The sequence below is a fragment of the Alternaria triticimaculans genome (genome assembly GCF_023758025.1).
Source record: "Alternaria triticimaculans strain BMP 0046 chromosome Unknown scaffold_24, whole genome shotgun sequence".
In the NCBI taxonomy this organism is placed as follows: domain Eukaryota; kingdom Fungi; phylum Ascomycota; class Dothideomycetes; order Pleosporales; family Pleosporaceae; genus Alternaria; species Alternaria triticimaculans.
This window is the reverse complement of record NW_026055981.1, coordinates 180661-202775: the sequence shown is the minus strand read 5'-3', so window position 1 is coordinate 202775 and position 22115 is coordinate 180661. Positions and strand designations below refer to the sequence as shown.

General features: G+C 52.2%; 9 protein-coding genes across 9 annotated transcripts; 3 read left to right on the top strand and 6 right to left on the bottom strand.

The window, feature by feature from the left end:
- Positions 1 to 685: 685 nt before the first annotated feature.
- Positions 686 to 1450, bottom strand: J4E78_009906 (uncharacterized protein; the record flags this gene model as incomplete). The annotated part of the gene is made up of 1 exon (XM_049370491.1): positions 686 to 1450. The coding sequence occupies one exon, from the start codon at positions 1448 to 1450 to the stop codon at positions 686 to 688; it is 765 nt and encodes a 254-aa protein (XP_049217837.1).
- Positions 1451 to 2333: 883 nt separating this feature from the next.
- J4E78_009905 (uncharacterized protein) lies at positions 2334 to 3374 on the top strand (the record flags this gene model as incomplete). The annotated part of the gene is made up of 1 exon (XM_049370490.1): positions 2334 to 3374. One exon carries the CDS (start codon positions 2334 to 2336, stop codon positions 3372 to 3374), a length of 1041 nt encoding a protein of 346 aa, XP_049217836.1.
- Positions 3375 to 3626: 252 nt separating this feature from the next.
- On the bottom strand, positions 3627 to 6457 carry J4E78_009904 (uncharacterized protein; the record flags this gene model as incomplete). The annotated part of the gene is made up of 2 exons (XM_049370489.1): positions 3627 to 4031; positions 4082 to 6457. The coding sequence occupies 2 exons, from the start codon at positions 6455 to 6457 to the stop codon at positions 3627 to 3629; spliced, it is 2781 nt and encodes a 926-aa protein (XP_049217835.1).
- A 2096-nt stretch (positions 6458 to 8553) lies between these two features.
- Positions 8554 to 9378, bottom strand: J4E78_009903 (uncharacterized protein; the record flags this gene model as incomplete). Its single annotated transcript, XM_049370488.1, has 1 exon — positions 8554 to 9378. The coding sequence occupies one exon, from the start codon at positions 9376 to 9378 to the stop codon at positions 8554 to 8556; it is 825 nt and encodes a 274-aa protein (XP_049217834.1).
- Positions 9379 to 9998: 620 nt separating this feature from the next.
- On the bottom strand, positions 9999 to 10865 carry J4E78_009902 (uncharacterized protein; the record flags this gene model as incomplete). Its single annotated transcript, XM_049370487.1, has 1 exon — positions 9999 to 10865. One exon carries the CDS (start codon positions 10863 to 10865, stop codon positions 9999 to 10001), a length of 867 nt encoding a protein of 288 aa, XP_049217833.1.
- A 1036-nt stretch (positions 10866 to 11901) lies between these two features.
- On the bottom strand, positions 11902 to 12744 carry J4E78_009901 (uncharacterized protein; the record flags this gene model as incomplete). Its single annotated transcript, XM_049370486.1, has 1 exon — positions 11902 to 12744. One exon carries the CDS (start codon positions 12742 to 12744, stop codon positions 11902 to 11904), a length of 843 nt encoding a protein of 280 aa, XP_049217832.1.
- Positions 12745 to 13376: 632 nt separating this feature from the next.
- On the bottom strand, positions 13377 to 15755 carry J4E78_009900 (uncharacterized protein; the record flags this gene model as incomplete). Its single annotated transcript, XM_049370485.1, has 2 exons — positions 13377 to 15643; positions 15743 to 15755. 2 exons carry the CDS (start codon positions 15753 to 15755, stop codon positions 13377 to 13379), a joined length of 2280 nt encoding a protein of 759 aa, XP_049217831.1.
- Positions 15756 to 16727: 972 nt separating this feature from the next.
- On the top strand, positions 16728 to 17558 carry J4E78_009899 (uncharacterized protein; the record flags this gene model as incomplete). The annotated part of the gene is made up of 2 exons (XM_049370484.1): positions 16728 to 16796; positions 16848 to 17558. 2 exons carry the CDS (start codon positions 16728 to 16730, stop codon positions 17556 to 17558), a joined length of 780 nt encoding a protein of 259 aa, XP_049217830.1.
- Positions 17559 to 18592: 1034 nt separating this feature from the next.
- Positions 18593 to 20233, top strand: J4E78_009898 (uncharacterized protein; the record flags this gene model as incomplete). The annotated part of the gene is made up of 4 exons (XM_049370483.1): positions 18593 to 18608; positions 18660 to 19297; positions 19349 to 19651; positions 19712 to 20233. The coding sequence occupies 4 exons, from the start codon at positions 18593 to 18595 to the stop codon at positions 20231 to 20233; spliced, it is 1479 nt and encodes a 492-aa protein (XP_049217829.1).
- Positions 20234 to 22115: the final 1882 nt, after the last annotated feature.

Below are 22115 nucleotides of genomic sequence, written 5' to 3'. Positions count from 1 at the left end.
CGGCAGTTTGTCATAACAACGGCATCACAATGTCTCAAGAAAAGGTCGATATCGTGATCGACATGTTCATCGTTTCACTCTCCCCCTTTCACATCGTCCGATCCCGGTTCAAGTGCGTGCAGCATGGCCCCCACTCCGCGCGATCTTGAACCAAATGCCATCGACCATTTCTTTACTGTGATGATGGCACTAGCCGTCGCTTTGATAGTACTGCTCTTCATCATCATAGTCAGATATGAGAGGCGCAACGCCTCGTGGATACGACGCGGGCTGAGGGCGGGGAACGAGAACTGGTTTATTCTTAGCTATGGAACAGGTATGCGTGTGGCGCATGTGGATCCTGATGGGGTAAGTGTTGGTTATGAAGAGGTAACATGAGCCGTGGAATGAGGTGTCTCTGTGTGGAAGAGTAGTCTTTGGTGCGATGGATGTAGCGAGGTACGTATAATGCTTTCGCGTCTCAATCATGTATATGAAGGATTTGTCTAGCTTTGGAGCATGAGAGTATCAATGTGATGGGTTTGACATACACACAGCCTCGAAGTCCAGCGTCAACATCACGATAGACTCACACTAACGATGTATCCGAAGGTAGGGCGGACCAATAAGAAAGCGAGTCCAATAGCCAGTCTCGAGCATGATCCCATGCACTCTGTTGTGGAGTTGTTTCTAACCTTCTTGATTCTCATCGTCCCTGTCTGCGCGGATCGGGAGCGTAGAAGCCCGTAGTTGATGTAGTGGCCGTCGGTTTGCCTCGTTCGGTGGCCGTCGGTCTGCCTCGCTCCACCTCGGTACCTCCTTTGCCCGCACTCTCATTTCCTACCGCAAGAGTAGACATTACGCTAGCTAGCGACTGGCCGCGCGGTTTGGTGGGCGCGCTGGGAGCGCCCATGCTTCCCGCGCTCGTTGTTGTACCACCCTGAGCTGCTGTATCTCCTTGCGTCACATCCGGCTGCTGCTGACCGCGCTGTACTGGCGACCGCGAGTTCTTAGGCGGAGGAAGAGCACGATACCGCTTCCTAAGCTCCTTAAGCCCAAGTTCGGTTGTAGCAATCAACTCTTCTTCTGTTTCGACAGCAAGCTCGAGCTCGTTCCATAGCTTCTGGACTTCTTCGTCCGGTTGTGAGCTCTCGTTGCCTCGACCCTCTGGTATGCGTATCGGAAAGAATTCGGGTTGCGGCTGCGGGTTCTCGTCGGGGTACACTGGCGACTGGGGTGGTGCGCCCTCAACGTGGGTATACAATCCGACACCTGTTATGTAGGGGGTTGTGCCGGGCGGGCAAGTGCTCTTGAAGGCACCGATCAAGTCGGCGTTCATGCGAGCTTTGCGAGCGGCTGCCACATCGGGCGGGAGAGGCGTGGTGCTCGTGGGTGGCTTTTCGAATACCGGTGGGTTGGCGGCGTTCTGTTCACGCGCGGCTGAGGAGGTTTGGTCTGCTGATGAGATCATGGCGGCCCGGTCTGGATGAAGATAATGTGAAATCGCACTCTGCCGCATGTTAGTGCTCTTTCCCGGTCTTGCTTTGAACATTGTTCGGTCGGTGAAGGTTTGCAGCTGACAGCAATGAAACGGTGGTATTGGGGTTTTGGTAATCCGCAGTAATGTTTGGGGTTGTGTCGCTTTCCAATCGCTCGCATTCACTACCCAGCTTGCGGTGTTGAGAAGGAGCCATGGCGTTTGCTGTCTTTCCGCGGACGCGCTTACTCCAATTGAAGATATACATACCTGAGATCCCTGTATCCGTTGAGCGTTCCTACCATAGTGTCGTGGATGAGGGTAGCGACGATGCTCTCGTCTACTCAATCAGGGGACCAACGTCGCGTGAAGCTGACCTCGGAAGTCGCGCCGTTATCGATAACAACCGCCCCACTATGCCCAACACGTCATAGTTCCAGACCTCCAGCCTCGCCAACACGCAGACCATGCAGGCGTCCATCAACGCGTCATGACGAGATCATCAACGATCCGCTCCCGATGCAAGCTCCACAGCATCCAGGAACGCGCCAAAAGGAAAAAGTGCTGACATCAAGACAAAATGGCATTGGCTGCTTTCGCTCCGCGGAAGGCGGCTCGTCACGGTATACCATGACCTCAGATCTTGTGCTAATACGATGGATGCTGCTGTCCTGTGACACATGCTGTAACCATGCAGTCTACTAAGTTATTTAGAGGTGCCGTCTCCCTGCGTTGCTGCAAGTCATCTTTTATAACTACATCATCCTTACCACGCGTATCCGCCGCTGGGATCACTTTTACTATATCCAGAGCTTATTCGTCAACGCCCCCGAACAATAACGACCGTCTCAAAGGCCCAGTTGAAACACCCTCCACTATGCAGTCAGTAAAGAACGCTATCGCCGAGAATCTCGGCAAGGTCGTCTCAGGCGCCCATGATCTCGCACCCGCAGACCAGCGATTTTCGCTTGAGGAAGTGCCAGATCTCAGCGGCAAGGTCGCCGTTGTGACCGGTGGCTCAGAAGGAATTGGTTACGGATGCACACACACCCTTCTCTCCCACAACATCAAGAAGCTCTTCATCATCTCCATGAGCGAAGACATCATCGACGATGCACTCAAAGCCATCAAGGAAGAGATGGGCGAGGACAAGGCCAGCAGAGTCGAATGGATGAAGTGCGATCTCTCGGACTGGGAAGCTACTGGCAAGGTCGCTTTCGAAATTGCCAAGAAGACAGACCGCATTGATATCCTGATCAACAACGCCGCGAGAGGTATCATGACATACCAGCTCGCCAAGAACGGCGTCGATTTACATATGGCTATCAACCACATGGGCCATGTAGTCCTGACGTCTCACCTACTGCCTTTGATCAAATCCACAGCCGACAAGGGCAACAAGGTCCGCCTTGTACAACTCGGATCCAACGCACACGAGAGCGCACCCAAGGACGTCAAATTTGAATCTCTCGAGGAGCTCAACCAAGACCTCGGCGCCATGGGACAGTACGGCCGCACAAAGCTCGCTTCCATCCTATACGCACGCTACCTCGCTCGTCACCTCTCTACTTCGCATCCCAACATCCTGTCCAACGCCACACACCCCGGTTTCGTTGAGACACGGCAGTCTGTTGACATGATCCACGAGCCCTACCCGTTGGGCGGATATGCTATGAGCGTTGGTATGGCGCCGTTCAAGAAGACACAGTTTGAGGGTTGTGTAAGCACCATGTATGCGGCTACCAAGACTGAGGGTACTGGCGAGTACGTTTGCCCTCCTGCGATACGGGAGCCGGGTAGTAACTTAGCGAACAACGAGAAGCTGGGCGAGCAATTGATGGATTTCACTACGAAGTTGGTCAAGGAGAAGACTAAGAGCTCGAGTGCTGACAAGGGGTGTCCATTCAAGACGTACTAGAAGCGTCCATGTAGAGTAGGCAGTGCCAGTTACTTCGAATATGAGCAAAAGCCTCGTTCCTACACCGAACATGTCATGTGATACCGCAATCTCAACATCAGAACCTCATGGCCGTAATTCGTTGCGTCTCATTCCAAACAACTATGGTATCGCTCGCTTGGCGCCTTGCAGACTGAATCCCTAACCCATACCAATAACCCAAAATAATGCAATGCCTAAAACAACGCCTAATGCCCACAAGGCCGAAGCCTACTAAGCAATACCCTCCATACCCATGGGTACCTGGAAGCCACTCAAACCCTCTCCAGCACTCGTCAACCTCGCGCAAAGACTCAAGAAGACTACTGTTTCGGTGGCAGCGAGGTAGTTGAGTGTATCCAGCAGGATCTTAAGATGCCGGGTGAAGTTCTCCTCGTACTTGGCTAACATGTCGAACATCTTGTCGACGCGCTGGGGGTCGTATACGAACTGCGTTGTGGGTCGGTGGGTAGAAGCGACTAGTGTGGCAGCAGGATTCTTCGCATTCTTAGCGGGAGGAGGAGCGAAAGAGGCGTTGACTTGGGCGACTAGGTCGGGATCGCCGGTGACGAGATAGCGGGAGAGAGAGTAGGTGAAGGATGCGAACATGCTGCATGTTGACATGATCTTGTTGTTGATCTGGGGGTAATTAGCAGCCACACAGGCCATGAAAGTGCGGCTCGACTTACTCGAAGCAGCTTACTGTTAGTAAGCATGCATTCCTTCAAGCAAGTCGCGAGGAAGTCAACATGGTCCTGCATCAGCTCGTCTACAGTACGCTTCACCTGGGGCCCACCGCTCTCATCCTCCGTTGCCTTGCCCTTGGCCCTTGCATCCTGCTTCTTCTCTTCGCTTATTCGCGACATCAATGATGCCCAGTTAGGTTCAATGACCTCTGATGTGCAGTAGTAGGTAAGTTGTTGGACGAAGACCAGCATGCGCGCTCGCAGTGTCCATGCCCGGCGTTTCCACTGCTCAATTCGCGGGTTCTTGGATCGATGCTTCCACGCAGCGTTTTTGCCTTGTTCCCCCCAGCATTTGGCTAAATCCGTTTCGAGATGCTTCAAGCTCAGTAGATATCGGAAAAGGAGTTGATAACGAGTGAGAGTAACTCTGCTGACAACTAACGACAGCGGGAAGGGCATGGCGTAGTCAAAGACTAGTGCTTGATATCCAGTAATGTTCGTGTCATCAGTGATCGGTGCCGAGTTTGCAGGTGTGTAGTTGGACAATGTAGCGGTGGCAGCATCCTGGTCAAGACCCTGGACGTTAACGATCTTCATCAGCCAATTCGTAAGTCCAGTATCGTTAATCTGGACCTTGATGTCCTCCTTGTATGGATCCTCCACAGCGACTGATCCAGCATGTCGAGTGGCGAGATCTAATAGCGACTGCAGCTTGCCGACGTTGACATGCTTTGCTGGTTTCTTGAGCTCAAGCTCGCTCATCTCGAGGAAGTAGGTGAAAAAGTCGGAGCGATCGAGGAAGAAGTAGTGCTTTAGTGAACGTAATCGTGCCGGCAGTTGGTGTGTAGTGAGAAGGAGGTTGAGGAGCGAGGAGTTTGCGTATGCGTATGAGGAGTTAACGTTGTCTAGAAAGCGTGGATCGTCGAAGCTAGTAGGGGCGTCTTGCACGACTTTACTAACGTCGACACCTCCGCACTCCCTTACAACGTTGAGGTACTTTCCTGCCAGGAGCACCTTGTCTTTGACGGCTTCCAGCTGTGGAGGCACAAGAGCATCGCGTATCGTGTATCGCTTCTCCCAGTATTCGTCTGTATAATCTTGGTCCAATCTCTCTCGCTTGATGCTTCTCTGCTCTTTGATCAGAAACTCGGAATGTGGGTCCTTGATACCGCCGTGATGTAGCCACTCGTTCAACATAGCCATATACGGTCTGCTAGCCTCTCGTAGTAGTGTGGTCAGTAGTGCGCGAGCCGCTGGATCTCCCGACATGGACGATAGCCGCTTGGTGATGAGTCCTAACACGCTTCCACCTTTGCAAAGCTTCTTGGCGGCGTTCCCTCCTTCGCGCAACGACTCCAGGATGTTTTCGAAGTCATTGCTGTCGTCATCAGCCGAGTCTTCGTCTTTCTCATCCTCCAGAATGCCGTTGGCTTTCAGCAGCTCGATTCCGGTCGTGTAGAGCTGGAAGAGCATGTGGCTGGTCTGTTTGGTATGTAGGCTCAAGACGTGCAGAGTAAAGGATTCGTTCGTCAGCAGCTGGTGCTCAAGTTGCGCAACGAGTATGAGGTAGTCCTTGAGCAACCGTCGTACAGCCGCGCACAACGCATGGTTCACGGCACCGTACTCTTCCCGACTGAGCACCTCTACGCAGGTCTCGACGGCGATGTAGTGTGTGGCAGTCTTTAGCATCGACTTTGTCAGATCCCTCAGACTAGGGTCCAGGCCGGGCATCAGGCGGAACTGTGGCCCTACCAAACGTTCCTTCTCTTCATGGGGGTTGTAGCCATCGCCGAATCGTATGTACTGCCCCTCGAATCCCATGAACACAAACAACAGATCCTCCAGTATAGCCTTCTCTTGTGCTTCTAGCGATAGTTTTGCGAGCGGTGTGGGCTGCAGCGATATAGGCGCGGTGGATGCGAGCGGAGGTATCGAGATGCGCGTCGCCAGCGGGGCGGTCGTGTGTGGTATCAAAGAAGCCTGCGGTTCCCATGGCATCTGGGGCTCTTCGGGGATAGACTTTTGCGAGGCGGCGCTGCGTGAGGGTCGGTCGACGTCGCGCGGAAGTTTCTCTGAGCGGCTTCGCGCATTCGCCCTGCTTTCACTGGCATGCTTCAACGGGCTCTTTGTTCGCCTGATCTCCGTCTCCCGCTCGCGCACCTCCTTCTTCTCTACGCGACGCTCGCCCGAAGTCGCGCCTGTCGCGCGCATGGGTGCTGACTGTTTCCTGGCATGTGACGCTGCGGTGGTGGAGCTACGACGGTCGAGTTCCTCTCCAGAAGCGACGCGGGGTCGCGCAGTCGACGTGTAGTTGGCATTGACGGAGCGGCGTTCAGCGCCAGACAGCGACTTCATCGTGGGCACGTTGCGGGAGGACATGTTGGCGGGCAGGGCACTCCATGGAGCCTGGGGCGCTTTGGTGTTGCTTGTTCGCTGCGCCGAGTCGTGTTTGGGCTGCAGTAGCCGTGTTGATCGGGTCCCGCTTCACTACGCGTCGACTCGCGCTAGCCACCAACCGACCCATGACGCAGGCATGCTGCCTCCGTTATTAGCATTCTCGAACACTCTTATTCATGTATCTACAGTCCCTCCCCTAAAGCTTTCAGCCTCCAACGACGGGTATTTGACCTTTCCAACGACACTCACAGTCAACTCGGTACGACTGGAATGTGACTCAGTACAACCACAAGCTCTCGCAGGCATAGATATCGTCACGCACTGCTTTGTCTGTGATTGACTACACTCAAGAGAAATATCTTTTAACGTTTCAGCGACTGCTTACATGCAGAGTTCATTAAATCTAGCAAATGCTACATGAACCACTTAGGCAGAGATGAGAGGAACCGGTTCGCCTTCACGGTACTTCTCAAAATAAGGTAGCGTACCACGTCCTTCGACTGGAGTGCAACTTTGAACAGTATAGAGACGTGTTAGCAAATCGCAAGTATTCTCCCCGTCTCCCTTGATAGGGCATTTGACCTGGACGACACCCGCCCAGCCCCATTTACCCCTGCTTTGGCCAACCCTGTCGCAATCATAATCAACCTCCTCATACCATGTCTTATCTCTCGCAAATTTAACAGCTTTTTTCTTCCCCACAAACACTCTGAAATTACCAAGAAGTTCATACCTCGGATGGTATGATCTGAGGATCGTGTTGAATCCGTCCTGCGCAACGAATGAAGGCTGCTCCAGCTCTCCGAACCCTTCAGTTGAAGAACTCTGGAGTATCACTCTCTCTGGCGTTACGTGTTGTTCCGGCTCTTCGACCCCTTCTTCCATAAGTGATTTGACTTCCTTGTCCCACATAGCGCGGCATGTGTAGGCGTATAAGGAGTATAAGGTCACTGGGTCTGGTGATCGGAGGGCGTCTGCGACTTCTTCATTATCTTCTTCCTCTGACTCGATGACGAAAAGTTCCTGATGGGAGTCGTAATGGCCAGCGTGGTTTTCCACGTTATTCTTTTGCCACTTCTCCAAGCTTTCGTCGAGCAGTTGCTCACTCATGGAATGATCTTTCGTGACCATGCAATGGCTCCATAAGTGATCTCTCATCGCTTTTCGCTGCTCGGGGGAGTTGCTGAAAATTCCACCGTTGCCAAACTGAGCATTATGTCCGGGCTCTGAATATAGTGTGACCCAGAATATGGTGTTTTCTGAGAATTGGCCCATACTGTCTCACAAGGTGGATAGGGTCGTAGATTGGTAGTATGTTAACAACGATGGTATATGTAATATGAAGGTGATTGTAGGTGTACATGCGACTTGGGGAGGATGAACGCGGTTTTTATATGGTAAATATTTGAGTCATTCGTAATGACTGAAAGTGATCTTCTTGTCACAGTTGACTAAAAGACTAGACTTGACTCCGTGCCACTGTGACTTTGGACTCACATCCTCAAAGACTGTGCGCAGCCTATGTTGACGATATCGCAATGATTCAAGCTCGATCTACATCCAGCAACATGACGATCACATAGTACTCCAGGGCTATGTCGGATATGAATGTTCTTACATTTCATCTTCTCCAACCGCAGACGGCTCCTGTAAATACTTATGGCAGTTTACACGAGCACTATTATGAAGCATCTTTTGGAACGCGCAGTTCGCTCCATCGAGACTGTTATCCATGCCAGCTCTCATCTGTTCCACTCCGAGCACCTTAATGAGTACCTCCGACGCACTTGTACTACCTCTGCCGACACCCATGAGCTTTGCATCGATTGCTTACGATGCCTTCGTGTCATACGTTCAGATCGTATAGACGCTAGTTACTCTAGCTCGTCCACGTTTGAAGGGGAGGTCGGTCTTTTCTCAACGAGCCACATCACTATTCTGCACGATGAGATGCATTTCATCACTTGATGACGAAGGCTCGGGGAAGATCTCACATCCATCTCATTTAGTCCCCTCCTAACTTTTCCGCTCTTACATCTTGATCAACAAGTATTCGAGAGCCTTACATGCTAAACTGGCTAATCCGTTGATGGTGGTACAGCATACACCAGAGTGTGGTTAAGCATAATCACCCTATAAGGCTCACTCCTGTCCTTCGGAAGAGCCTCGCAGATTGCTCGATGTTCCGGCTGACCTGCCGTGGGAAGCCCTGGATGATCGACCTGCTCAGGATCAATATCGAAATCCTCAACTTCATGCTTATAATCTAGCTGTTCCGCGTAATCGATAGCATCCTCCCGGTTCAGAAAGACTTCAATACTCTCAACTTCCATTCCCGTGAACTGCAGACTACGGTACCTTTCCATACGAAGTTCTCTTGCGACGACCGCGGGCAAGCCCTTATGTGTAGGGTAGTGCTGTTCCAAGATAGGTTCGGGAATTCTGTTGACGGTTACAGTGTACAAACCCAGTTTTGCCGGCTCTCTTTTGGAGTCTTCGAGAGGTTGCTTCGCTTGATTCAAGAGGATTTCGTCCAACTCGTCAGTGACCTTCCCCTGGAAGTCTTGGTCTGGCTTTAAACTAATCTGTAATTGCTTTTCTTCGAAAGCCTTGGTATCGTTAGACCATAGTGCAAGCTCCTGGACGGTTTTAGGGTTGTTGAACAAATCGTCGCATGCGCGGTGGAGACGCCGCCGGCATTCAAATTCTGCCCAAGGGCCTTGATTGACGGCTTCAGGATATAGGTTGAGCATATGCTGGGTAAAGCGACTCCTCTCGCGCTCTCGGCAGTCTGCGCTAATGCTGAAGACTCCACTAATGGACATCTTGTATGTTGGTCTTCCCACATTGTCGATGATGATCCAATACGTGGCCTTGTCCTGCGTTTCTTGCTCACTGGACATCTTGAAGAGAAATGAGGTTGATACACGGGTAGTTCTAGTTTCGAAGACAGTCTCTGAGATAATGTGGCAGTCGATTATGATGAATCAGGCCTTAGTGACGTGAACGAAACACAATGAACTCTATCTGCTGAAAGGTTTACGCTAATTTTACTTCTCCAAACTAGGAGTTTGCTGCAGCAAGCCCTCTGATAAGGTCATTTTGCAATTGCTACAGTGTCAGTGGTCATACGAATGTCGTAATCTACAGTATACACCCATGCCCGCAAAAAAATGGGTGTGATTTTTAATTTCTATGACTTCCACGTAAATGCCCCGGTGTATTAGCCCACGTCCTCCTTCGTACAAACCAAATACTTGCATAAACCAAAAATAAGATTCAAATATCTAAACATCAGCCTAGCTGATAGATTACACTCTCAAAACCAGGCAGTTCCCATGCTACACGTTCCGCCAAATACCCTTCAGGAGTCTACTTCCCGAGTATGCCTTAGAGGAACAGGCTCCTCCTGGAGCGATCTCTTCCACCTCAAAGCTATCGTAATCATACCGTATACCGAAGTACAATATGAATGACCCAGCCTAACCCAGGACCAGACCGCAGTCTGGGTCAAAGGCGCACTTTAAAGTCTCACAGGTCTCTTCCAGCATTCCCTCCCCTCTTTGCTGATGTATAAGTGATCAACCACGAGCACCTCTTCAAAGCCTTGTTCCTCACTCGGGTATATGCAAATGAACTGGTGTTCGGTTTCGCCCAAATCGGTCTCCATTTTTGCGTTATAGGGATGCCAGTGCGGAGATTTAGCGATCTTCTTCGCGTACTTTACAGCTTCTGCTCGGTCTTTGAATGTTTCCAAATTGCCGATGGCTTCGCTGTTCGCCTCTGGTCCCATTTCTTTGTAAAACGACACGTGGTGGTCTGGGTACGGATTTCGTACATCCTCGCGGAGATTTTTTTTCTCGGTTTCGAACTGCCCAAGTTCGTGGAACCAATAGTTGAACATTCTACTGGGCCACTTCCTTCTCAATACTGTATATAGATCAAGACCTTCTCCATATGGCTTCTTTGGCGGTCCCAGGCTGCCAGGGTCTTCACCAGCGATCAGTTTCGTTAATGATTTTGCCATCTCCTCCTGGTTCGCTCTCTCCTCCTGGGACACTCTCTCCCCCGGGGTCACTCTCTTCTCCTGGGTCTCCCCCTCCTCCTGGTTCGTTCCCTCCACCCTTATCCAGCCCCAATCATCCCAATCGTCAGCGTTGCCTCCCCGGAACCTGATTTTCTGTCGTTCACCCGTATCAAGCAGCTTGATGAAGGCCTTTTCGATGGCGTCGGCGTCGGTTTCGTTTCTGAAGAACGTCGTGGTTGGTCCAAAAGTAGCTTGCTCGTCTTCCAAGTGGTGCTTGACGAAGTCTTTCTGGAAGAGTTTTGCTTCGTGGTCTCGGTCACATTTAGCATTGCTGTAAGGCCCATGGCGGACCAATTTAGGCATTTCATGGACTCTCTCCACGACAATCCATAGGATGATAGAATCCTGGCTGTCTGAGCTTGACATCGCGGATGTAAATAGGCAGTTTGTTGGATATGATAGATCTTGTATGGCAAAGTAGTAAGTTGAGAATGTTGGTGACTGATAGACTTGACTTGCGGAACCCTCGACGCCTTTTATACTTTTCCAAACTCTGAGTCTATCTTTAGCGGAGCTTCTGCTCTCGTCATTTTAGTACTCATAAGTGTAGTCTCCGACTCACAGTGCTGGGCCGGCACGTTGTACTAGAGAATGGCTATGCCGCACACTGAGCGATAGATGTCCCATGAACTGCCAAAACGTCCGGGCGAGAACTCTGGGCCATATACTCAGGGAGTCATGATCTCACGCGGCCAGTAACGTGAAAGTGATCCACCATATATGAGTCCATGATGTAGGCCCGGTTCACGAAAACTCCAACGTACGTCGCACAAACTCCACTTGGGATTCGCTCATTGCTCGTCTTGCCCACCCAGCTTGACAGATGTGTCACATTGCTGTCAGGCACAGACGTGTTTTCTTTGTTCTCATGACGGAACCGTGTTGGGTACATCCGAGGCAGCCGCCTTGCTGTCGTACGCACGAATTAATCAGGGCTATGATTCAGACCTCAAAGTAACTGTGGAGAGGCCTGATAATTCACTCCAGTCTCGCAGGTGGGGTTCATGATGCCCCTACCAGACGCACTGTTCGCTCCCTCAAGTGTGCAGTGCGATGGGCTCTGCGGTATTATATCTGTCCGATACATGCTGTCGGTGTAGCTGTCGCCGAATAGATGATGAAAGTCATGTCGTGAGTGCGCATCGTGATGTTCGTGAGTTCAGTTTGGTCATGGTGTAGTTGGGACGTCGGAACCGTCAGGGTTGACGCGTCATCTGCAAATAGGTACCAGCAAACATCACATGCAGAATCTCACTCGTTGTTTGCACATCAAGGTTTCAACCAGGATTATATTATATGTAATAACCTAGCCTATACAAGAGCATACTACAATTCCCCATCAGTCCTTGAGACTGAGAGTGTAGTCATCCTTTCGCTCATTCCCACTCGCAACCACCTTCGTGACCCAGGACATACTTTCGAGCGCATGATCACCCGCCAATTTCCCAGTAACAATCACTCCGAACCGATTGTGAGGTCCATATCGGTACCCGTGGGTCTCAGGGTTGGGTATAGTCTGCTTCTTAACATCCTCGATTGCATCCTTCACATTGAGGAAAGTGTGGACCTCGTGTCCGATGAAGTACTCGCGTTTGCCGCTTTGGACAATCTCCAGGAAATTCTCGCCATCAATTATACGGCGTCCGTCACGGGCTTTTCGAATCTTTGCTTCGTCGTCCTCCGTTTCTTCATCATCAGCCATTTCCTCCTCGTCTTCTTCGCCGGCATCGTCTTCGTCTTCGGTGTCGTTGTTGTTGCCATCATCATCATCCCTCACGGGGCTGTCTGGGTCCGCGAGCATATCGGCAGATCGTGTCCTCACGGTGTACAAGGTTGCAGAAGCACCCTCAGACAGTTCCATCAATGTTTTTGCGACAGGAGCGTTCTCCTCGATTATAAATTTGATGTAAAAGCGGACGCTTCCGTTGGAGTTCATGACCGCTAGATCGGTGTTCTTTTCGGTGAATTTGCTGCTATGTTGTAGGTGCTGGGTAACCCATTTTTCCGCAACCTGGTCATTGCCGCAATGCTTCTGCAGAGCGATCCGTAGGAGCTTTTGGTCGTCCGCTGATCTGCTGTACACACCCACTAGCTCAATGTTTTCGTGACTGGCTCCGTTGTCCGCGGGGTCGACGAGCATCTTGAGAACCCAAACCAAATGATCGTCTGTGAATGAAGACATGGTGTATTCGTGGCTGCTGTAACGTTGTGTCAAGGTATACAGGCTCTCGGGGATGCTTTGTTTTGAGTGAATTGATAGTTCTTTTAAATGTTGTAAAAAAGAAGCCCACTGTCAGAACTCACTGCCGGCCTTTTATACTATCCTTACTGTGACTGTCTTCTCAAGAGTCACTTCATTCCAGGAGTCGACTCTTTTCAGGATACACAGGTATGCGAGGCTCTCGTGCGTCCTGTACGAAGGTCTTGACTGACCAGCTCTGTGCTTTTGACCCAATACTCACATGTGCATGGACGATTGAAGGTCACACAAGTTCGTCATCCACTTCTCGCCCATTCCTGAACCCAGAGCTAGGTCTAAGATAGATGACGAGAGCAATTCAATTTGGGTGCCGTGCCTCACGTACGACCGCTTATGCGGGTCATACCTGTAGCAGAGTCTGTGATTCGAAAACGTAGCAACGGCAGAAAAGTTTCGTAAAAATCTCAGTTGAATAAAACTATACGAGTGCTATTGCCGATAGCAAAAGCGATTTGAAAAGGATAAACGATAGGTATACCCAAGCGCCATAACCGTATCTGTTATCCAGGTTCTTCTGGTGCGGAAACGCCAATGATGCAAACAAAAATCATGCTCTAGACTTCGTATCTTCCTCGACCTTGCCCAGTGACCTCATTGCCGAACAACCGTCCGGCATCAACACAGTACCGAGCCTCTCCTTGCCCGTCGCTTCCTACTTCACTACCCCAGCACACAAGCACTGCGTCCAGGATACCCCCGAGAACTCCTTCCATGGCGCCTAGAGCGCCCCAGCCAATTGCCGCGCTGATGAGCCCCACAACGTATGCGTATAGACTGCCCTTGTATGGTACCGACCCGCCGACTTGGAGCATGCGTGCAGTCGAGACCCATCCACCGAAACCGAGAGACAATGTTATGACCCAGCGGATGGCGTGGAGAAGCAACTTTGCCAGACGGTATGACTGAATCGATGGTCGGCCATGGTCCTTGAACGAGGATGGGCCGAGGGTTGTGGTTGGTGAAGCAGCGGAGATGAAGTTCATCTGCGACAGACCGCGCGCTGCTTGATTGAGAGGCACACCGTGGATGGAAGCGTAGGTCAGGGTAAGCGGGTTTGTCAACGCAGCGATGGGCGTCGGCACGACTGAATATGCGCACATGCCAATCATACCCGCCAGTCGCCTTGGAAGTACGATGAGGGGAAGGCGGACCAGGAGTGAAATCAGTGTTGACAAACAGATCGTGCCGGCCATGGTGTAGGTCGCGTGACTGAGAGAGGCTTGGACCACCGTTCTAGCCGCGGGTGCAGGCACGCTGTTGCGGTGGAAGTACCATTGAGATACCGTGGCTGCCGTCGTGGCGCGTTGCACACCCGCAATGACCGCCAACCCCCAGAAAAAGTCCAAGAAGAATACAACACCAAGCCACCACGTACTAGCATCGATGATCCATCGGGACTTGTTGCTAGCAAAATGGCCGCCAAGGAATAGGCGTGTGAACATGAGGATCCATATCCACGCCCAGAGTATCACAGCAGCTAGTGTTGCAATACCCACGAGTAGCAGTGGGAATTGCGCTCTCAGGATCTCACTTGAGAACTCCAACATGCCTGTAGCTTTGTCTAAAGAATGTCGTGCCTTGAAGATGGTGTACACCCAGAATCCAGCGAAGCATAAGGGCCCAAACGAAAGCCAGCGCATCAGCCGGTCTTGTACGCTATCGCCATGCCATGACCCTTTGAAGCTTGATGCGAAAGGGTATACAAAGAAGGAAAACGATATCACTGGTACCGCCAGTAACATTAACTGCACCAAGGGCCGAGCGAAGGACCGAAGTAGCGATAGCCATAGGACTCCAATAATGACCGAAACCAGTGTGTACACACCAATGAGGTGGAACGACGAATGCAGGACAGTATATATGGTGTCGCCCAGTGGGTTCTTCTTGTTCGGTGGCGACTCTTGGAGAAAAGAGATGATCCATGTGCCAAAGATGGCACACTGCACGATTATGAAGAGCTCAGCCCAAAAGAAGTTGTGTCGTGGCGCTGATGTCGGGTTCTCTGGTACGTCGTCGGGGACAGTCTGGCGATCCGGACTTATTGGGCGTGGGTGTTCGAGCAGAGTGTCTTCGTCTGTTTCCTGTGGTATCGGTAGGGTGTTTCGTAGTGGGCTGCGACCGCGCTTCGGCCTCGGCATGTTGCGAAACTGTTGGAAGGGTGGCGGTGGTTCGTCCTGGTGACCCAGGAGCTCGTCTCGGTCCAACTCTTCTATGCTCCCCCGATCCGTGGAATCAAGCTCCACATCTACGAGGTGGCCTCTCCCTCTGCTGCTGCGGTCTGTGGTCTCAGAGAGCGGTACACTTGACTCTCTCTCCTCGTCTTCTGGGTTGTTGATAACGGTCGATCTTCCGCGAGCTGGCTTGTCGCCCTTCCAGGAGCTCTTAATCCCTCTCCCTAGACCATACCCTGGAGCTTCATTCTCGTCCCTGTCCGCACCTATCGTATGATCGGATCGTTGGCCATGTTCATCATCGACCTCAGATGACTCGGATAGATTGCTTGCGCCAAACTGCCGCCGCGAGCGTTGCAGCGCGTACTGGTCTGCTAGGTCCCTGTCGTGCTCGGCATGGTCGTCCTCCTCGCGAAAGTCATCGGTGGCGGAGTAGAAGAGTGGCGCGGGCGCGTTGGATGTTCGTGAAGCGAAGGCAAAGCGGCTCATGGCCTGCGAGTTGTATGGGTTGGGCATGTTGCGACGCTGGAGGTAGGCTTGGGAGGCGCGCGAGGACGGACGCTGCCTGTCGGGGGCGTTGCGGGTTGAAGTCGGCTCGGGCTGGCCCAGTGACAGCCGCGACTGAGACTGGGAGAGAAACTTGGATGCATCTGGGGAGCACGCACGTCAGTCACGCGAGTCCATAAGCTGCTCAAGACACAGGCGGCGGGTCTGTCACATGTACCCGATAAGGCACCAGGTCCACTTACATTCAGAGAACATGATAGATAAAGTGCGCGATAGATGTGTATATGCCTAATGAGCTCGGCGATGGCGGCCAGGTATATCTATCGCGAGGAGAGTCCCGAAGCGAAGGTGGCTCAGGTGCGAGGTCAGCGGTCGTGAGGCGGTCGAGCGCAAGGGTACCGGAGTACAAGAGGCAGCCGCGGATGACGCAGCCTAAGAGACATGCAGCTGGGGGCCGGCAGAGTGCGCAGTGGCCAGCTGGAGATGGTAGAGATGGCGGTGGTAGGGCGGTAGCAATAGGACAGCAGGGAGCTCTAGCCCGCCTAGGTGGTGAGTGAGTTGAGTGGCTGGCCGGGTGCGCTGGAGTGATGGTCGCTCATCTCATCATCGTGCCAAGCCAGCGCGTCGGGTTATCGATTGTCGGGCTCACGTACCTCGTGAACATGCAAGGCACGCGCTATTCCCTAGCCCCCAGAACTGCTCCACCTCACATGCAAAGCATTCGGTAAACTTGTCTCTACGGGTCTGCAGACAATTTTATCTTCTTCTAGTCGTGCTCGTTTGCCTGCAAATTTGTCCTTATAGTGGTTGTCCGAGTCAAGGCAACTCGACCTCCTGCTTGTCAGACTCATGTTTCGTCGTGGCAATCAATCAAAGCTACAGAGAAAAGCAAGATGGCGTGTAGCCGAAGCTTGCGCAAAGTAAATTGCGACATGCTTTTCACGTTTGCCATGGGTCGCATCCTACGACTGTGGCTCAAGCAGCTGCCGAGCTATGACCGCATGGCCGGGACCCTGACCTATCTCACTCACTATCGTCCAACTGGCTTCCTGTCAAACACACCCAAAGCTTCGACTTGCGAACTACTTTATTCTACATACATTCTGAACAATAAATACCGTCTTCCTATACATATCCATCTACCTCTACTGGATTTGCTGTGACCACCGCCCTAAGCCTGCACCTCAGGTCGACTGCTACACCAGCCACACGGCGTCACAAAGCACCATGGCGCAGCCGTGGGACTACATAGCGAAGATCGTATCGTTAGGCGATTCAGGATGTGGTAAATCAAGTGTATGCGACACCATCCCCGTTACCCAGGGCCTCCATGCTAACGCCTCCCAGCTAACAGTCCGCCTCTGCGAAGGCCGCTTCTCACCACACCACGACGTAACTATCGGCGTAGAGTTCGGATCGCGCATCGTCCCTGTCGGCCCACCAGCGTCGCATTCCCTGAGCATCAACAACCCCTCCAAATCCTCACAAGCACAAGCGCCTGTATCGCCGTCGAAACAAAAGCAGGAGCAGAAGCACATGAAGCTTTCGCTATGGGATACAGCAGGCCAGGAGACGTACAAGAGCATCACCAGAAGTTATTTCCGGGGCGCATCGGGCGCGCTGCTAGTTTTCGATATATCGCGGAAGAACACGTTCCTCTCCGCCACGTCATGGTTGCACGACTTGCGGCAAATCGCTGAGGAAGGCATCGTCGTGGTGCTCGTGGGCAACAAGTCTGATCTCGCGGGGTCGTCTACCGTAACTGATTCGGACGCCGCGAACAAGCGACAAGTCACAAAAGAAGAGGCTGAGGAGTGGTGTAAAGCGAATGGCGTCATGCAGTACGTCGAGACGAGCGCCAAGAGCGGAGAGGGTGTGGAACAAGCCTTTTTGGAAGTCGCAGAGCGGATATACCAAAATATAGAAGCTGGCAAGTACGACTTGAACGATCGAAGGAGTGGAGTCAAGGGGCCGGGAGGCGGAGCGAATAGGGCAGGCGTCAACCTGAATGACGCGAGTAAAAAGGGAAAGCAACAGGGCTGGGGCGGGTGCTGCTAAACTTCGGTATATACTGATTTGGGCTCAGACCATCGTGCCTATGGGCACATGATATTGGCATACATTGTTGGGCGTCAACAGAGCGGTGGTCAGCTCGTACATAGCGTTATTGTAATGAATCTATTATCGCTTCAGCGGGTACGTTGCCCCGGCCAGAGATCGCGGTCGTGCTAATCATCCCATTATCTAATAACCTTTTCGTTCAAATTTTTTAGGTGTCTCGTTGTGGGCTCTGACCATAACCACAACTGAACAGGTGCTCTGGAGCCTACATCCCCACAACAACGTAAGGTTTGAGACATATTAAGGCAATGTAGCCCTATCAAGAGTTTTTTTTTGGATGCACACCGTAAAATCTGGCTGCCCAGCTTTTCGCTTGGGAGTACCGTGGTATTGCAATGACCAATCGCCAACAAGGTATTCACAACTTGCCATCGTAGTACTGTGGTAGTCGATCTCGTAAACCAAGGTACAGTATCTACAATCAGCATGAAAAAAATCATCTGGAGTAGTATAAGATGAATGGCACTTTCACCTTCGTTTCTTCTTCAAACTCATCACAACTCATACAAAGTCACACAGACTAAGACAGATTTACAGAACATTACACAACTTAACACAGACCCAGTACATCTTGGAAACGATGCGCTTCCTAGTAGTGTTCCTCCTTTGGCTCAGCACCATAGCTGCCGCTTTCCCAGTTGGCTTTCACGTCATCCACGAGAAGCGAGAGGCGGACCCGATAGGTTGGGATAGAGACTCACGTGCATCAAGGGATGCAGTACTGCCGGTGCGAATCGCGCTGAAGCAGCAGAACTTGAAGCACGGCGAACTCTCACTCCAAGATATGCATAATCGAACCTCACCCAACTTCCGTAACGTAAACCTGAACTCGTCGTTTATGTGGTATACTTACATATCATGTAGGAAAGCGCTGGACGGCCGAGCGAGTCCACAGTACATTTGCGCCTCATCCAGCAACCACAAACGCGACTCTCGACTGGCTCCATGCAGCTGGAGTCGAGGACAGTCGCATGACGTTCTCAGCTAGTATGTCATTGCCTATCGTGCCCGAGTGTAATGAGAACTGACAGTACGTAGGACGGGATTGGATCATGTTCCCAGCCACTGTTGGTGAGATTGAGGACCTATTCCACACGGAGTATTACAACTTCCATGAAAAGGAATCCGGTGGTCTTCGCATGGCATGCGACGACTACAAACTTCCACAGCACGTTCGCGAACATGTCGACTACATCACGCCCACAATACAGCTCGACGGCTTACGTCCAATGGCTCATGTACAAACAGCGACGAAGCCCATGGCTATTGCTGATCATATCACTGCCCATGGTGGTGCGGATGATCTGTCGACCTGTCACATCTTTTTTACCGTCCATTGCTTCCGCGCTCTGTACAACGTTCCCATTGCCAGTCACAACAATACCGGAAATGAGCTTGGTATTTTCGGGCTTGGTAACTATCTCTATCTTCCAGACTTCAAAGAATACTTGAGAAACTGGACGTCCCCTCGGATTCCCCTGGATGTTGAGCCAGAATCCGTCTACGTTTATGGTGGCAAACCCGGAGATCTGTCTCTGGCAGAAGCTGACAAGACAGGTGAGACTGCTTTGGACGTTCAGGCCTCGACCTCCATCATCTACCCTCAAAAGGTACGATTCTATCAAATTGGCCAGTCGAAGTATATTAACGGTTTCGATTTATTTCTGGACGCGTTGGTGAGTATCTTACTATCTTCCACGTGACGCAGCAACAGCTAACGTAGCTAGGATCCTACATACTGTACCCACCCGGGCGGCAACGAGCAGTACCTTGGCCCGGGATTCCCCGAAAACGATGAAGGAGAAGGCACAAAGAACGGACCATGCGGAGGTGCGCCAATGAGCAACGTCATCTCCATCTCATACAGCTTTTTGGAGAGCCAGCTCTCTCGTGCTTACCTTGAACGCCAATGTCACGAGTACATGAAGCTGGGGTTGCAAGGCGTCACCATCGTTGCCGCATCAGGAGATATTGGCGCTGGGTCTTCCGACGAGCAGTTCCCACCATCATTCCCTTGCACATGCCCTTATGTAAGCATCCACTCATTCGTCCTTTCAATCTCATTTTGCAGCTATACTCATTTCCAATAGGTCCTTTGCGTCGGCGCCACAACATTGCAAGATGGTACCATTGCCGGCGGCGAAATGGCAGCCACGTTTTCCGGCGGTGGATTTTCCAACGTCTTTCCCCGCCCAAGCTACCAGGACGACGCTGTCTCGGGCTGGCTTTCCAACTCAGCACCGGCATACGGAGAAGGGCGCTATAATCGCTCAGGTCGCGCATACCCAGATGTCGCAGTCATTGGCGTCAACTACCCAGTAGTGATTCTCAATACCACGAGACCTGTGAGTGGTGCGTCGGCTTCTGCACCCGGCTTTGCCAGCATGATCAATATGATCAATGACGAGCGATTGGCGGATGGCAAAGAACCACTTGGCACTTTGAACTGGGACATATACGACAATCCGGAGATATTCAATGATATTCTTGTGAGATATAATCCGGGAGGCGGTATGGATGGCTTCCCAGCGGGTCCGGGATGGGATATGGCTTCGGGACTCGGGAGTCCGCAGTATGATAAGATGCGGGAAGTGTTATTGTCAGATCTGTGAGAGAGCATGTCGGTGGATGCGGTGAAAGATGCCGAGCCAGAATTGCATGATTTTCTGTAGCAGTACGATGCCTTCTTCGGCATCGTGTCCTTACCCGCGAGGAAAACAACACTTGGAATCAAACATCTCGCATCCCCCTTTCCGTCCCTCCCATCTCTTTGAGTCCGACTCCGTAGAGGCTTGCGCGTTCTCCAATAGCGTCGCCAAGATCGTTCGATCACGATACGCGTACTCGTGGGGTTGATTAACTTTCGCCCAACGAACCTGAAAAACTTAACAAAGCAAAAACCGTAACACGCAGCGTGCACACATCGAGATGTTGTCATGAGAGGATGCGGCATCCTCCACGGACTAACGCCCACGTTTCAATATCCCCGTCATATGATTCGCGAACAGGCCCTTTTGCGCTGATACCATGCCCAGGTGACCGTCTCGAGCGGCCATGACCTGGCGAAAAGCAAATGAGTACATTGCTGAGCTGGGGTCTAGCCGGCCCGCTAAGCTCGCATCGAACTCTTCTGCCGAGAGAGGTATTCTCCGGACTACCCCCATGGCATGGACCAGCTGGTCTCCATGGTGGCTGCCCGGGAAGAAGGTGCAAGGTCGCTACTGCCTTCCTTCTAGGACATGCGGCTTGTGGAACCTGGAAATAACCATGACAGCCCGGACCGTGGACGTGGGTCGCTGCGAGGCTTATCTTCGGGCTTGTTAGTGATGTTGCGATTTCCGGTGGAGATTAGGACCGCGTCGCAAGGTCGCATCCCCACGCCCACAGCTGGTCGTCTCTCGGATTGTGCGAAAGCAGTACTACCGGTGGCAGTTGAGACGCTACTGACGCGGTACAGGTAGCGCGGAAAAGCTAAGAAAGTTCCGTTGGGCGGTCGGTATGCTTAGGGCTTAGGCTAAGGACGATCTGATAGCTGCAACGCAGAGCTATGGCGGGGATGATGTGCCGTGCAACAGCATGCATGAGGCTCAGCTGCAGGCCGCAGATCCTTTTGGTGGCCGTTGGACAGGATCCTCGCAGAAGGACAAGTCGGTGAACGAGTCATGGGGGGATCCAGAATCGAAGAATCTGGAAACGAGGAGGCGAGGCGGAGGGCATCGTCTCAACACGGATACGATGGCGGTCTCGACATGTCTGATTCGCATGGGCGTCGGGATAACCCCCAGCCCCAAACTTCGACCCGCTACCCCAGGTGCATAGATAGCCAGGCTGACAGCGGAGGCCATGCGCGCGGGTTGTAGTCGCCACGACGATGGACGTTGGGGGTTGTTGCATTATTGCCAAGGTGGACGAAGACGCGGTCTGGTCGATGCAAGATGCAAGCCTTGTGTCGGCGACGCAGCCGACATGCTTCCAAGCGTCGGTGTTCCTGGCGGACCGCACCCCCCACGCAAGCCGGCGGCGGTGAGGTTCTGGTGGACGCAAGCCACAGCCTTTTCAGTAGTCCCTTGAACATCCTTCACCTAGCACGCAATAGTTGTGCACCTCGCACAAAATCGCCTGCCAACAGGCACTACGGCGCAATTGTGGCTCCCCCATCTGCGAGCGGAAGCGGGAGCGCAAAGTCTGAAACCCCTGTCCAGTCTAAAAACTGGGTCTTGTGTAGAGACGCGTCAGGGCAAAAAGTTTGAATCTATTCGGGGTGTGTCGTGAAGTTGCCCAGGTGTTGCGGCTCAGTTGGGGCGTTTTGGCGTTTTGGCACGCACCACCAGGCCGCGACGTACACAACACAATGCAAGCCGCAGCCTCCTTTTGCCAACCCACGTTTTCCGAAGCACAGGCTATCAGCCTGCGAGTCCCGACTCATACTGTGTAATCCACCATGTCTAGACCCTCCGAAAAAATAGGGGCCCTAATCCGACTTTTTTTTGGCAC